This window comes from Ptychodera flava, chromosome 15 (genome assembly GCF_041260155.1).
Source record: "Ptychodera flava strain L36383 chromosome 15, AS_Pfla_20210202, whole genome shotgun sequence".
Lineage (NCBI taxonomy): Eukaryota > Metazoa > Hemichordata > Enteropneusta > Ptychoderidae > Ptychodera > Ptychodera flava.
In genome coordinates, this window is record NC_091942.1 from 18096473 (window position 1) to 18112328 (window position 15856).

General features: G+C 38.0%; 1 protein-coding gene across 1 annotated transcript; it reads left to right on the plus strand.

Annotated features, from left to right (window-relative positions):
- The first annotated feature begins 2417 nt into the window (after positions 1-2417).
- On the plus strand, positions 2418-5495 carry LOC139151395 (heparan-sulfate 6-O-sulfotransferase 3-B-like). Its single transcript, XM_070724169.1, has 2 exons — positions 2418-2559; positions 4175-5495. Exon 2 carries the CDS (start codon positions 4253-4255, stop codon positions 5483-5485), a length of 1233 nt encoding a protein of 410 aa, XP_070580270.1. The 5' UTR covers positions 2418-2559; positions 4175-4252; the 3' UTR covers positions 5486-5495.
- Positions 5496-15856: the final 10361 nt, after the last annotated feature.

The following is a 15856-nucleotide window of genomic DNA, read 5'->3' on the forward strand; positions in this document are numbered from 1 at the left end:
GGGTGACATGAAAGATAAATGCTAATTTGCATATTTAACGAACTTTCCTTACTAGGGATATATGTCTGATTTGACTAGATCAAAATTAACCAAATTTGGTATGTATATTAAAGATACTATGATTTAACATTATTGAAAGTCATTAAGCATTTTAACTTCAGCCAATTCCTAATTTGCATATTTCATGAACTTTGTTAATTAGGGATATATATTTGAAATGACTGGACCAAAGTTGATGAAACTTGCTACATGTATTGAAGCCACTATGATACAACATTTTTGAAAGTCATTAAGCATTTTTACTTCAGCCAATTCCGAATTTGCATATTTAATGAACTTTCCCAATTTGGGCTATATATCTGAATTAACTTGATTGTAGTTGTCGAAACTTGCTATATACATCAAAGATACTGTGATATAACATTTTTGAAAGTCAAAAGACATTTTTGCTTCAGCCAAAATCTAATTTGAATATTAAATGAATTTTCATAATTAGGGATATTTATCTGAACTGACTTGATCAAAATTGATGAAACTTGCTATGTACACTAAAGACACTATAATACAACATTATTGAAAGTCATTAAGCAATTTCTCTTCAGCCAATTCCTAATTTGCATATTTAATGATCTTTCCTAATTAGAGATATATATCTGAATTGACTTGACCAAAGTTGACAAAATTTGCTACACATATTGCAGATACCATGATACAACATTATTGACAATCATTAAGCATTTTTACTTAAGATTTTTCACATTTTTTGACCGAAATCGGTGAAAATTGCCCCCCCCCCAAAAAAAAAAAAAAAATTGGCATATATGTGCGCAACTTAATTATATCTTACGAGGATTATCCCTAGGAACCTGCACACCGAAATTCAGAACAATCTGACAAGCAGTTTCTGAAAAAAAATTAGTTTCGACAAGGAAAATCTTCTTTTCTGACACAAGTCATACTACACTACACTGCATTTTTTGTATCTTCAACACTGAGTATTGACTTTACATCGTATAAAACTCTGCTTGAAATCAAATAGATTTAAGCATAGCTTTGTACCAAGGTCAATCAGTCTATTGAATCAGTTGTAACCTGATGCGTGTTGGTGTAAATGTATGTTTAGGTAATTATGAGTATTTTAGTCTTTATGCATTATATTAATTTTTCTTTTTTTTGTCTTCTGCCAATGTACACGAAATTTCGTGTAACTAGTACATGACAAATAAAGAATGAATGAATGAATGAAAAACAGGACAATCGCCCCTAAAAATACAAATATATAATTTTCATCAAAATTTAAACGAAAACGGTCAAGATTTTTTTAAATTAGGTTATTGTTAAAATAGGGTTAAGTTTTGTTGCAAATTGGGTTAGTGTGACAAATAGGGTTGATTGTTATAAATAGGGGTGATACAGGGGGAGGGTTAACTTTAAGAATGTCGGACAGGGTCAATGTCACATTTTAGACAGGAGGATAGGGGAGAGTTACATTTTACAGTACAGGTGTGCACAAAATTCCCCAAGCCCATTGTAATTGCTGAAGGATCCCTAAGCTCTATGTAATCAGATGGTGTAATGACAGTTACAGCGAAACACCAAAATTAGCACCGAAATAGGTGTTTGTTTCAAGATAATGCTCTCTTTCTAAGCGAAATGATACATTAAATATCAAAACATCATTAAGGAAAAAATATCTTATTAGGTAAATCCCTGCGCCCCTTTCTTTATTTTATTTGTACTAAATTACAAATCAAGTAGAGGCAGAGTTTTGCAGTCACGGGATGATTTGGATATCGAATCAAAGTGCGATGATGGCAAGTTCGAAACCTTCGTGGATAAGTATAAGACTCGGTGACGGTGGATGGTGACGTCTAGACTTGAGGTGGTCTTTTGCCGCATGGCAAAGTTTAATTGCTTTATTGTGTAATGAGTAGTGAGGACACTATCGATAGTGCGACAACAACTTTGAGACGACGCATTTTTTAGCATAAATACTTTCACAGCACTTTTTAATCATACAGTCTAAGCACGTATCGAACATGGCTTCTTTTATGTTGACTCTTGTTAAGCGCCGGCTGTTAAGGACGAAACCCAGCCTGCAAAACATGCTCGTACGTTGCAAATATCCCGAATTCTCCATGTTTGTTTATTGTTTGTTTATGCGCTGTTTTCAAATATTTCTCAGTCAATGCGATACAATCAGTTACAATTCCTTCTTCATACGGTCTACGATTTCACCCATGATGGAAACGGGAACCACAATAATGTTGGTGAAATCGTACAGTGACCAACGTCCTGTAAGTGTAGAAGTAAGAGTTGTGTCAATAATAAGGTTACGTCAGGTCATGATCCCTTGCACCAACGCTTTTCTCTGATCTCTGCTTTTGTGTGTTAAATAATAGACCCTCGAGAAAAACTCGAGGGTCTGTGGTTAAATGTCGCGCCTCATGTGAGACTGTGCATAGTATTCACTCTTGTCTCGACAGGTTAAATTGGCTGGTAGAAGTAAACATCAAAAATCCCCGAATGAACAGACGTTGAGGAGAAAGACTGAATCATGTAAGTTTATTTCTTTCAAAGATTGTAAAGTGGTAAAATAGGTTGACCCAAAGGTGTACGAAAACTCCTTTTTAAAGAAACCATGCAGAGGGCCGAGTGTATGTTTATATCAGTCTGAGACAGAACAATAGTGCATGAGCTGGAGTGGTGTTCAGTAAGTGTGCTTAAATCAGCATAAATTGAGCGTTTATGGAAAAAAATATTAAGTGGGACTGTTCAATCAGACAATGTCCATTGAGGTTAAATAAATCTTTTTGGCGCAGTCGGCAGGTTTTCTGCATTTTAAGGTGTGTTTTTCCGTGCAATTTTTATCACTTTGTTCAACAATTTTTGTATGGGTACACTATTGAATACCTATTACTACGTTCAGATAGGAAAAATTCGAAACGTTTCTGTGACATTATTTGTGATTTGCAAACATAGGGATTAATAGTTTGAGTCCGCTTGTGTCCACACACACAAAATTAGGTCTTTGTTTTGGTGTTTAAGCCGGCTTAATGCGCCTTCTCGAATTCAAAAGATATGGCCGAGTATACAGCATTGTAACAAGATGGCTGACATAAACGATGTATCATGGAGGTACCTCCATTGTCGTACTGTTGCCCCGCCTGTTGCTGTCAACTTTTTTGTACTTCAGTTTCAGTGGCTTTATTTTGAGGTTGCACTGATCAGCTATCTGTGTAAACCCTTTTGTAGAGCTCTTTTGGCAACTTTTTGTAAACGAGGCTGTCTCTACAGGTTCCGTTCAACATTCTCTGTATACTTTCATCCGCCCAGACTGAGATAAGCAGACTGATCATATCGTCAGACCAAATAGCGCCACGAGATGTAGTGCTCTGTTCGTTCGGCAACCATAGCAAAAGGAAATTGAATAGAATGTTTGTTGTTGTTTGTTATATGTTACAAATACCTGTCGAGTCAGAGCGTTTAAGACGGCTCTGAAGCGGTTCAGTTCGTCCACACAGCGAGTTGCGGATAGAGCAGAGGGGTATATTCAGGGATAATAAATACTGATAAAATAAAAACCAAATAAGTTTCGTTGAATGAATATGTCATGAGATACAAAGTAGAGAAGGAAATAACCAAAGGGTTAATTTTTGGAAGCTTTGGTAGAAAAAGTTTGTTGTATGAAACTGTACTGATTTTCGATCTTTTTAGTAATGCTATGGTATATAATGTTTCATAATTGGACATGAAAACTGGCATACGAGGAATACAGTTTAAATAAAGGTACAAATTAGCAAAGCAAACAGCCCAAACGATAAGTGTATTTGGAGCCTTTGAAAAAATCTATATCTGTTGTAATTCATAGTACTGTATTTATTTTCCAGCTTTTCAGTAATGCTATGATGCATAATGTCATATATTTCATAATTTAAAGACAAAGAAGCATAGGTATGATTCGTTCTAAACAAGGAACAACGTTTAGATGAAAATGTGCTTTAATTACTGGAGAGAGAGAGAGAGAGAGAGAGAGAGAGAGAGAGAGAGAGAGAGAAAGAGAGAGAGAGAGAGATTTTCTGTAGGTAAGTTATGTGAACTGGTTAATTTTACATTTTAACTCTCAAGACATAATTCACATTGAGTCTCATAAGAGTTTATGTATTTGTTTAAGATTGGAATATAAAAGGTACAACGTGTCGATTAAACTCTTGCCAGGAAAACTAGCAAAACACGCGACGACAGGGAAAAAATGGCCAAGTTTATGACCGAGTCCAGATTTTTGAAATGCAGACATCCATTTCTTTCGGCCATAGGGTTTTGTATAGTACTGGGGATTTTGATTCTGTACAAGCAGCGGACAGTCATCAGTATTTTCGACCATGATTTTGAGCAACCTCCCGATCTGAACTGGCTTCGGGGACATATAAGGACAGCCTCCAAAGTATCTCGAAGTGATGCAAGTGTTAGCCAGTCTGGCGATTTGACCCACCGTGAGTGTATGGAATTGCTGGACCAGTACCAACAGCACCGGAGGGGCGGGCGGAGTTGGTCATTTTGCGCGGACGACTTCGAAATTCTCCGCAAGTGCATGAGGTCGCCTGAGCTCGGCACCGCACCACTGCCAAACTTCTTTCCGAGGAATGCCACGACGACTATTGTCGATCCGCTCTATTCGGAGGCCTCGGTAGCCTTCGTGCATCTGCCGAAAAGCGGAGGTACGTCAGTGGAGGAGTTCCTGTTTCCTATCGTCGGCCAACAGGGATTTTTCTTCAGTACCCAGATTGGTATCTCACACTGCAGCGAATTTACTAAAGCTGCGCACATCCTTTCAAAGTCACAGAACCAACTGTTTCTGTACTCCAAACGAACTTACGGGCTCCATGAATTTACGCCAAAGGACAAGCCCTTCATGTATGTGACCTGGTTGAGAGAACCAGTCGATCGAATCGTTTCAGCGTATTACTACATCAAGAAAACACGTCCCACGTTCCACACCATGTACATGAAGTACGTAGCAAAGAGCAGGAACTTGACAGGGTGTTTACAAAGAATCGGGAACGATCACTTCCCGGAGTTCGACAACTGTTTCGTCAGACTTCTGCAGTTCGGTACATTCCCGGATGTGGATGCAGCCTTCGAGGACTGTTGTGGGAGTGCTGGCGAACTGTCGGCAGTGCCAGCAGTTGGCGAGAAGCACTACCTCATCGCCAGGGAGAATCTCCGCAATAACATGGCCTTCGTCGGCCTCCTGGAAGAGTTCAAGCTCTCCCAAGACATGCTTGGATACGTCCTCGGCAAACTGGCTCTCAGGACTGACGTACAGGTTAACACCAACCCCCACAAAACACAATTGACTGACTTCGAGCGCAGGGAGATTGAGCGCATGAATTACTGGGACATAAAATTATACCAAGATGCAAAGGAAATCTTTGAACAACAAAAGGAAAGATATCAGGAAATACTGAAGGAATTTGGAATTTAATCAATACTTTCCGGTGACATGCAGCTTTGCATTTGCATTTGTGCCAATTATTGTATATTTAAACACGATGTTTTTTTCACTGCTGCAGCATTGGTTGATTATTAAGTGTAGTATTTAAATATATGAAAGCATTGGGGTTCTGCAACAACTTGACAGCCAAAGGACAGGTTCAGAAAGACCATTTTTTACATGCACTAAGCCATGAATTCTCTAGAGAACCATATTTGCCGTGTTTCGACCCGGGCCTATATTAACCGCGACCAGTTTATGTATAATGGTATTGTGAACATATACTGCACACGCCTGACTCACCAAGTAGAACGGCAAACGTTCTGGCGTTTTTTGTACAGTAAGGTGGAAAAGCAAGAACGTTTGGCAATTGTTATGTAGGTTTGTTCTTAATTCTCTTATGTAACCATTTGAGAATAAACAGGATACTGCACAGTTTTCAAGCAGACATGTGAGATCGTGTCTCTGATACGTTACTTAAAAACATATTACTGTTGATTGACCAATCAGAGTGCTCAATTCAGGGTGTTTTATTTACTCGTAAAGCCTTGGTCACCAAATTCCAGAAACGAATGACAGCGCCGTAGTAAAGTACTGTCCAATCAAAAGTGAACATGTCATATTCTGTAGACATCTGGTACGTTTTAATATTCAAATTTGGTAACACAGCGGAAACCAGCTGCAACACAAAATCTGCTGTTCCCTAGGGCATTTATATAATGTGCCCTAGGGCATTTATAGGATGTTCCATTACATTGGAAGGCTATTTCACAAATAAAACTTTTAATTCATATCCTAAACATGTTACATTGACAAAGGGGACGGTTGACGTAAACACATTGAAAACAAAAATATATCATGTTAGGGGCGATAGTTTTTAAGTCGGATAAAACCCTCGTACTCGGGCTCTTCTGGTATATAAAAAAAATCCAACCCTATGATAAAATGTCTCGGCCTGCGGCCTCGACATTTTATCGTTGGGTTGGACTTTATATACCAGAAGAGCCCTGGTACTCGGGCTTTATCCTATACTTCAAGACCATTTATATATATAATATATATATATATATATATTATATATATATATATAATATATATTATATATATATATATATATATATATATATTTATATACATTACGTCAGCAGATGTGCAACATTCCATTTTTTTACGATTTTCATTGTTAACAAACATCTTCAACTTTCATCAATCGCCAGCGCACCCGAGATACAATGTTTACGTCGGTCATTGGTCCCTGGCAACCCTTGAGCAGAGTTCCGACCACGTACCCATCTCCCACCTTTGATTGTATAGCTTGTGTATTCCACGGACATTGCACGAAGCAAAGAACACAGCGGAAACTAGTAGTTGTGGCGACTAAATGAACCATAATTTTCTGCTGTTCTTTGGGTACAAACCAACCCCATTGATGTAATGTACTGATGAGAAAGTAATGTTATCCAAGCTGAATTTTTGTGAAATTCTACACTCTCTGTTTCACGCCTCCACATAAGAGAGCCTTCAGTAAGGAAGCCTTCAGTAAAAACTGGTGTGCATGGGCCAGGGAAATTTTTTGGAGGGTCACTTTTAGACAACTGTCCGAGGGGGAGGGTCACTTTTAACAGAAGCTGATTTTACGGCCAAACCTTCGATTGTCCGAGTGATTTTTCTTGAACAGGAAATCAATTCTTTTAAATACATGCACATTATCCACTTGTTTCACAAGCAAATAAGATGCAGTGGTATCATACATTAAAACTGATGAAAGATGAGAGACAAATCAATATTGGACAGGATTAAATGTACATCAATTATCAAACGTCTATAAATGCAGAGATATTGTTAGTTTATATTGGAAAAATCGTTCATAGTTCTCTCATAGACTACCATGTATATTGGCAAAAGACAATGCAGCCGTGTTGATCAACAATGATATATCAGCTAAGGTTTGGTAGCACGCTGTGATCAATTGAATAGTTACTAGGGCACAAGCTTTCAAAGATGCGTGGTCTCCTTCCTCTGATAAACGCATAGGTGGAATGAACCATTAAAGCAGAAAGCCGCAAAAATTCAGAGTGAAAAATGTCCACGGGCAGGTGTCATGTCAGAAATATGAAATAGAATTTGGAACGACAAAATATTGGCATTCTATGGCTGTTGAAGTCATAGTTTGAAGGGTACCGCAAAATCACAGTATTGCCGAATCGCATGCATTTTTGTTAAATCTGTCTTCTTATAAGTCATCTGCTGACCTTTTTATCATAACCTGGCTTGTTAGGTATCATTAGAAAGATAATTAACTAGTCTTTAAAATGACATATTGTAATATGCAATATCTTGTATAGTTTTCACGAAATAGGACCAAAGCTTACCCCGTACCCCAAGGTGCACACAGCAAATTAATTTGTTATTAAAAGTCTTTATATATTCATGACATTTCCCTGTAGCAAATAAAGCAGATTTCATACAAAGTATTGCCTTTTGTAATATGTCGAGGTAAAACTTTGGTAAAATTTGAGATTAGCTGAAGAAAGCTATTGCATCCCTATATTTTTTCTGTTAAAATTCCATTTCGTATTCTAGGGATCCCAAGGCTTCTGAAAAATACAGGTTTGTTATCCTATGGTGGGAAGGGGGGGGGTGCACGTAGACCCCCTCTAGCCCACGGCCTAATAGTTTCCTCATAGACTATGTATGGTGAATCCACATTTCAGTGAAATTCCAAAATCAAATTTGTTGCAACCGGCCTAGTCTAATCAAGTATATTTATATCAATTAGCAAACATCCATATATGCACATATTCACCTAGTTTTGTATTGAAAAAGAAGTATTTATAGTTTCGTCATAGATTACCATGTATAGTGTATCAACATTTACATGAAATTCCAAAATCAAATTTGTTGCACACACACGGACATGTTAGCACCCTAGTCTAATAAAGTAAATTTATATCAATTACCAAACAACACGATTGGAATTAATTTGGGATAATTTGATCTTCGTTTTTTCAAATTTCTCAAAAATGCTAGGTGCCCTGTAGCTGAATATTGAAATAGAACAAAGTACTCATAAAAACAAGTGTGTAACTTAAAAAGAAAATCAGATGAGCTTACATTTGCATATTAAACAGACATTACTTTGTCATCCAATTATGCCAAATTAGTTTCAATCGTGTTAAACGTCCATAAATGCACAGATATTGCTAGTTTATAGTTCGAAAATTAATGTTCGCACCGGTAGTTCTCTCATAGACTACCATGCACAGTGAATCAACGTTTTTGATGAAATCCAAAAATCTAATTTCCTGTACACAAATGCACGTTTACTTCCCACTTCAAGCAAAGTACATTTAAATAAATTATCAAACATATAAAAATGTACAGATATAATAATTGTCAATAGTTTGTCTGATAGACTACATGTATTATGATTTGATATTTTGGGTGAAGCACTATATCAGCCACATCTTGCCTTCATACAGTTGCACAAAATATGGTGACCCTCCCCTAAATGTATGAAATATCATGTCCCTTCAAAATGCTTGCTTGATAAATTGTGACCTTCCCTCCCAAAATACCAGCCCTCCCACCTGTAATTTCTTTCCCAAACTTACATATCAATTAAACCAACTGTTATGTAAATTAGCTGATATTGTTTCTGTTATTCCTGAGAAGAATACTACGGTGGTGGGGAAGGGGTTAACTTTTAGAATGTTAGATAGGGGAGGGTCACATTTTAGACAGGAGGATAGGGGAGGGTCACATTTTGCAGTACAGGTGTGCACGGAATTCCCCCAACCAATTGTAATTACTGAAGGTTCCCTAAGCTCTATGTAATCAGATGGTGTGAAAGCAGTCACGGTGAAACGCCAAAATTAGCACCGAAATAGGTGTTTGTTTCAAGATAATGCTCTCTTTCTAAGCGAAACGATACATTAAAATATCAAAACATCATAAAGGAAAAAATATCTTATCAGGTAAATCGATGCGCCCCGTTCTTTATTTTATTTTATCAAATTGCAAATCAATTAGAGGCAGAGTTTTGCAGTCAAGGGACGGTTTAGATATCGAATCAAAGTCTGATGATGGCAAGTTCGAAACCTTCGTGGATAAGTATAAGACTCGATGACGGTGAATGGTGAGGTCCAGACTTGAGGTGGTCTTGTGCCGCATGATCAAGATACGTTTCTCATTTAGTCTAATTGCTTTATTGTGTAATGAGTAGTGAGGACACTATCGACAGCGCGACAACAACTTTGAGACGATGCATTTTTTTAGCATAAATACTTTCAGAGCACTTTTTAATCATACAGAGTACGTAACGAGTAATGAGGGCGGCGCTATCGACCGTGCGACAACAACTTTTTAGCATAAATACTCTGTTAGATCAGAGCACCTTTTAATCATACAGTCTTAGCAAGTATCAAACCTACACTAGTACAGAAATTTGCGAGAAATTTGCGAGAAATGGACACTTTCTCGCTTTTTGCGAGAAGTAAGCGAGAATACATAACTTTCTCGCAATAACCTAGCGAGAATTTAATTTTCTCGCAATCAGCTGGCGAGAACTGTGTTTTCTCGCTCAGCATCTGCGAGAAACTGAATTCTCGCAATCAGTGAGCGAGAAATTTGTTTTCTCGCTTTGCATCGCGAGAAATTGTATTCTTCTGTGTAAGCATTTCACAATTTCTCGCAGATGTAGAGCGAGAAAACATAGTTCTCGCTGATTGATTGCCAGAATTCAATTTCTCGCAGATGCATGCGAGAAAGCACAGTTCTCGCAGCTTGATTTCAAGAAAGTATGTTTTCTCGCTTACTTCTCGCAATACAGCGAGAAAGTGTCCATTTCTCGCAAATTTCTCGCAAATTCCCTGTACTAGTGCTAGCTTCTTTCAAGTGGACTATTTTTAAGTGCCGGCCGATAAAGAGCTCGCTACAGTCACAGCAAACACAGAAAGAGCCAGAGCACAAAGGGCTGCAAAATATGTTCGTACGTAGCAAATATCCTGACTTCTCCATGTTGGTTTGTTTGTTTATGCGCTGATTTCAAATTTTTCATAGTCAATGCGATACAATCAGTTACAGCTCCTTCCTCATCGGGTCTACGATTTCACCAATGGTGGAAATGGGAACCACTATAATGTTGGTGAAATCCTACAGTGACCAACGTCCTATGACTGCAGAAGTAAGATTTTTGTCAATAATAAGGTTACGTCAGGCACCGTGGGTGGAGGGACGGTGCGTCAGGTCATGATCCCAGAAAATAACAAAACAAGTCCTTGCACCAATGCAGCTTTTCTTTGATCTCTGCTTGTGTTTGTGTCATAAATTATGGAGACCCTCGAGAAAAAATCGAGGGTCTATGGTCAAATGTCGCGCCTCATGTGAGACTGTGCATAGTATTTACTTTTGTCTCCACAGGTTTTATTGGCTAGTAGAAGTAAACAGCAAAAATCCCCGAAGTGAACAGACGTTGAGGAAAAAGACTTAATCATGTAAGTTTATTTCTTTCAAAGATATTGTAAAGTGGCAAAAATATGTTGGCCCAATGTTGTATGAAAACTCCTTTTTAAAGAAACCATGCAGAGGGCCGAGAGTATGTTTATATCAGTCTGAGACAGAGCAATAGTGCATGAGCTGGAGTGGTGTTCAATAATTGTGCTTAAATCAGCATAAATTGAGCGTTTATGGAAAAAATATTAAGTGGGACTGTTCAATCAGACAATGTCCATTGAGGTTAAAGAAATCTTTTTGGCGCAGTCGGCAGGCTTTCTGCATTTTAAGGTGTGTTTGTCCCTTGCAATTTTTATCACTTTGTTCAACAATTTTTGTATGGGTACACTATTGAATACCTATTACTACGTTCAGATAGGAAAAAATTGGAAACGTTTCTGTGACATTATTTGTGATTTGCAAACATATGGATTAATAGTTTGAGTCCGCTTGTGTCCACACACACAAAATTAGGTCTTTGTTTTGGTGTTTAAGCCGGCTTATTGCGCCTTCTCGAATTCAAAAGATATGGCCGAGCATACAGCTTTGTAACAAGATGGCTGACATGAACGATGTATCATGGAGGTACCTCCGTAGTCGTACTGTTGCTCCGCCTGTTGCTGTCAACTCTTTTGTACTTCAGTTTCAGTGGCTTTATTTTGAGGTGGCACTGATCAGCTATCTGTGTAAACCCTTTTATAGAGCCCTTTTGGCAACTTTATGTAAACGAGGCTGTCTCTACAGGCTCCTTTCAATATTCTCTGTATAATTTCGTCCGCCAAGACTGAGATAATCAGACTGATCTTATCATTAGACAAAGTAGCGCCACGAGATGTAGTGCTCTGTTCGTTTGGCAGCCATAGTAAAAGGAACTTGAATTGAATGTTTGTTGTTGTTTGTTATATGTTACAAATACCTGTCGCGTCAGAGACTTTTAAGACGGCTCTGAAGCGACTCAGTTCGTCGGCAGCGAGCTGCGGATAGATCAGAGGGGTATATTCAGGGATAATAAATACTGATAAAATAAAAACCAAAAGGTTTCGTTGAATGAATTTGTCTTGAGATACAAAGTATAGAAGGAAACAACCAAAGGGTTAATTTTGGAAGCTTTTGCTAGAAAAATTAAGTTTGTTTTATGAAACTGTACTGATTTTCGATCTTTTTAGTAATGCTATGGTATGTATCATGTTTCATAATTGGACATGAAAACTGGCATTCGAGGAATACAGTTTAAATATAAAAGGTACAAATTAGCAAAGCAAACGGCCCAAACGATAAGTGTATTTGGAGCCTTTGAAAAAATCTATATCTGTTGTAATTCATAGTACTGTATTTATTTTCCAGCTTTTCAGTAATGCTATGATGCATAATGTCATAATTAAAGACAAAGAAGCATAGCAGGTATGATTTCTTCTAACCAAGGATCATTGTTTACATGAAGACGTGATTAAATTACTGGAGAGAGAGAGAGAGAGAGAGAGAGAGACAGAGAGAGAGAGACGAGAGAGAGGAGAGAGAGGAGAGAGAGAGAGAGAGAGAGAGAGAGAGATTTTCTGTACGTAAGTTATGTAAACTCTTTAATTTTACATTTTAACTCTAAAGACATAAATCACATTGAGTCTCACATTATTTCTCCTCTTTGCTGTTAGAGAGTCAATTCAAGAGTCTCTTGGTTTTAGCCAATTTGAGCTTGCATTTGGACATACAGTTTGTGGCCCACTCAAGCTTTTGAAGAGAAATTCCTATCAGACGACAATGATTGTCTGAATATTTACAATGTGTGTCAGATTTTCACACAAAACTCTCTCAGGCATGGGAATTAGCCAGGGAAAACCTTGAATCATCTCAGCAGTCATTGAAAGTAAAATACGATAAAAACACCTCAACAGAATTTTGAACCAGGTCAGAAAGTTCTTGTTTTTCTTCCAGTTCCTGGCAAACCACTCCATGTTCGTTACTTTGGTCCTTATCTAATTGATAAGAAATTAAGCGATTTAAATTACATCTTAATAACACCTGACAGGCGAAAACAAAAACAGTTATGCCACATAAATATGCTTAAGCCATATTTAGATAGGAATAATCCTACTGTAACACAACCTGTCAGTGCAGTCAGTTCAAACCATTATAAAGGTAGCGATAGTGAAACTGACTTGAGTGAAAATACTCTAAATTCAAAGCTTGGCTCGGTCAAACTCCAGAATTCAGAAATCCTGGAAAATCTTGAGTCTAAAGTTGGCACACCTCCAGCCGTCACAACAACAACAAGTGAAAGAACTGATCCACGAATATGAACACTTGTTCCAAGATGTTCCAATGAAGACAAACATCATTTATCACGATGTTGATGTTGGCGACAGTAATCCAGTGAAACAACATCCGTACAGACTGAATCCAACGAAAGCGAAATCTCTCAGGAAGAAGTCAAATATCTACTGGATAATGACTTTATTGAACCTAGTAAAAGTAACTGGAGTTTGCCAAAACCAGATCAAAGCTGGCGTATGTGCACTGACTACAGGAAAGTGAAGACTCTCACAAAGACAGACACTTTCCCAATCCCGAGGATTGATGACTGCATCGATCGAATGGGAAAAGCCAAGTATGTGACAAATTTGATCTACTAAAGGGATTTTGGCAAGTCCCTCTGACGGATCGTACTCGTGAAATGCCCGCCTTTCTTACACCAGACGGATTGTTCCAGTACAAGGTGATGCCATTTAGAATGAAGAACTCGCCCGCAACATTCCAACGGATGATTAATGATGTCATGTCCGGTTTAGCAGGGTGTGAAGCTTATGTCGACGATGTTGTCCTGTTTATTATTTCCTTTTATTTTTTCATTTTCACAAAGAAAAAAAAACTTGAAGTGGTTATTGAAAAGCGGGACGATTTCTTTAAAGAAAGGGAGTGTTACGATTGTAATTTTTTGGTTAAAGTATTACACGTGATATGTATAAGCTAAAGGTTAAACAATTTTTTTTCACACGGTACAATGATAAAACGTGGAGGGTCTTTTCTTTTGTTTACTCAAGTATCATTACCGGTAGTTCTTTTATTAACTCAAGTATCGTTGCCGATGTGTTAATTAACATACAATGCAACTCGAATGGACAATTAAGCTAAAACAATAAAGTGTGACACCGATATGGCTACATCACTTTGGTCATCGTTTCATTGATCTTGGCATGAAACAATGGCTCATACGTAGATAATCAATTCTGGCTCCACAAATCTTGACGATGCAACGTTAGTAACTATTATTTTTAAAAGTCGGCATTTGTCGAAAGAACATTATAAATATTAAAAAGCGTTGGTTGGGATGCCAATTCAGCAGAATAATTCTGAATATCTTTAAAACATTCTTCCAATCAAGTATTTGGGATTGCATTTCTTATTCAATCATTGTACTTGTCATACTTTTCAGCCAATGCACGTATACTTCCTGTGGTGTATTTTACATGTTCAGGTTACGCCTTAAAATTTTGTCTATTTAATGTGGAATTTTCATGTGTATAGGTAGATTTTGCAGAGATTCCAGATTTGCAGAGATTCCGGATTTTCGGAGCTTTTGGACTCTAAACTTTAGATTCAAGACTTTGTGGGGGAGGCTTAGACTTTTGTCAATCAAGGCTTCCCCTGGCCTCGGCATAACTTTGTGATGTAAGAGCATAATTTTCTGGTCGGTCAAGCTGACAGCCTATTATAAACATCATCCACTTCAACTTGCGGCATCACTGTGTAGTAACATCCTGTGTTACCTCTCACCGAGTTGCACAAAATATGGTGACCGGCCCGTAAATGTATGAAATACCATGTCCCTTCAAAAATGCTTGGTGATAAATTGCAAATCTTCCCTCCCAAAACGCCAGCCCTCCAACCTGTAATTTCTCTCCCTAACTAACATAACAATTAAACAAATTGTTATGTAAATTAGCTGATACTGTTTCGGTTATTCCTGAGAAGAATACTGCAGTGGTGTGGAAGGGGTTAACTTTTAGAATGTTAGACAGGGGAGGGTCACATTTTGACAGAAGGATAGGGGGAGGGTCACATTTTAGTGTACAGGTGTGCACGGAATTCCCCCAGCCAATTGTAATTTCTAAAGGCTCCCTAAGCTCTTTGTTATCAGATGGTGTGAAAGCAGTCACAGTGAAACGCCAAAATTAGCACCGAAGTAGGTGTTTGTTTCAAAATAATGCTCTCTTTTTAAGCGAAATGACACATTAAATTAAGGAAAAAATATCTTATTAGGTAAATCGATGCGCCCCGTTCTTTATTTTATTTGTATTAAATTACAAATCAAGTAGAGGCAGAGTTTGCAGTCACGGGATGGTTTGGATATCGAATCAAAGTGCGATGATGGCAAGTTCGAAACCTCCATGGATAAGTATAAGACTCGGTGAGAGTGAATGGTAAGGTCCAGACTTGAGCTGGTCTTCGCCGCGTGGTTGAGATACGTTTCTCGTTTACTCTTATTGCTTTATTGGGTAATGAGTAATGAGGGCGGCGCTATCGACCGTGCGACAACAACGTTTTAGCATAAATACTCTCAGAGCACCTTTTAATCATACAGTCCTAGCAAGTATCGAACCTAGCTTCTTTCAAATTGACTATTTTTAAGTGCCGGCCGATAAGGAGCTCGCCATAGTAACAGCAAACACAGACGGAGCCAGTCTCAGAGCACAAAGGGTTGCAAAATATGTTCGTACGTACCAAATATCCCGACTTCTACATGTTGGTTTGTTTGTTTATGCGATGTTTTCAAATTTTTCTTAGTCAATGCGATGCAATCAGTTACAATTCCATCTTATAGGGTCTACGATGGAATGGGAACCACAATAATGTTGGTGAAATCCAACAGTGACC

What these genes read in the sequence shown, in the direction of transcription:
- LOC139151395 (XM_070724169.1), top strand. Translation starts at nt 4,253, where the DNA reads ATGGCCAAGTTTATGACCGAGTCCAGATTTTTGAAATGCAGACATCCA.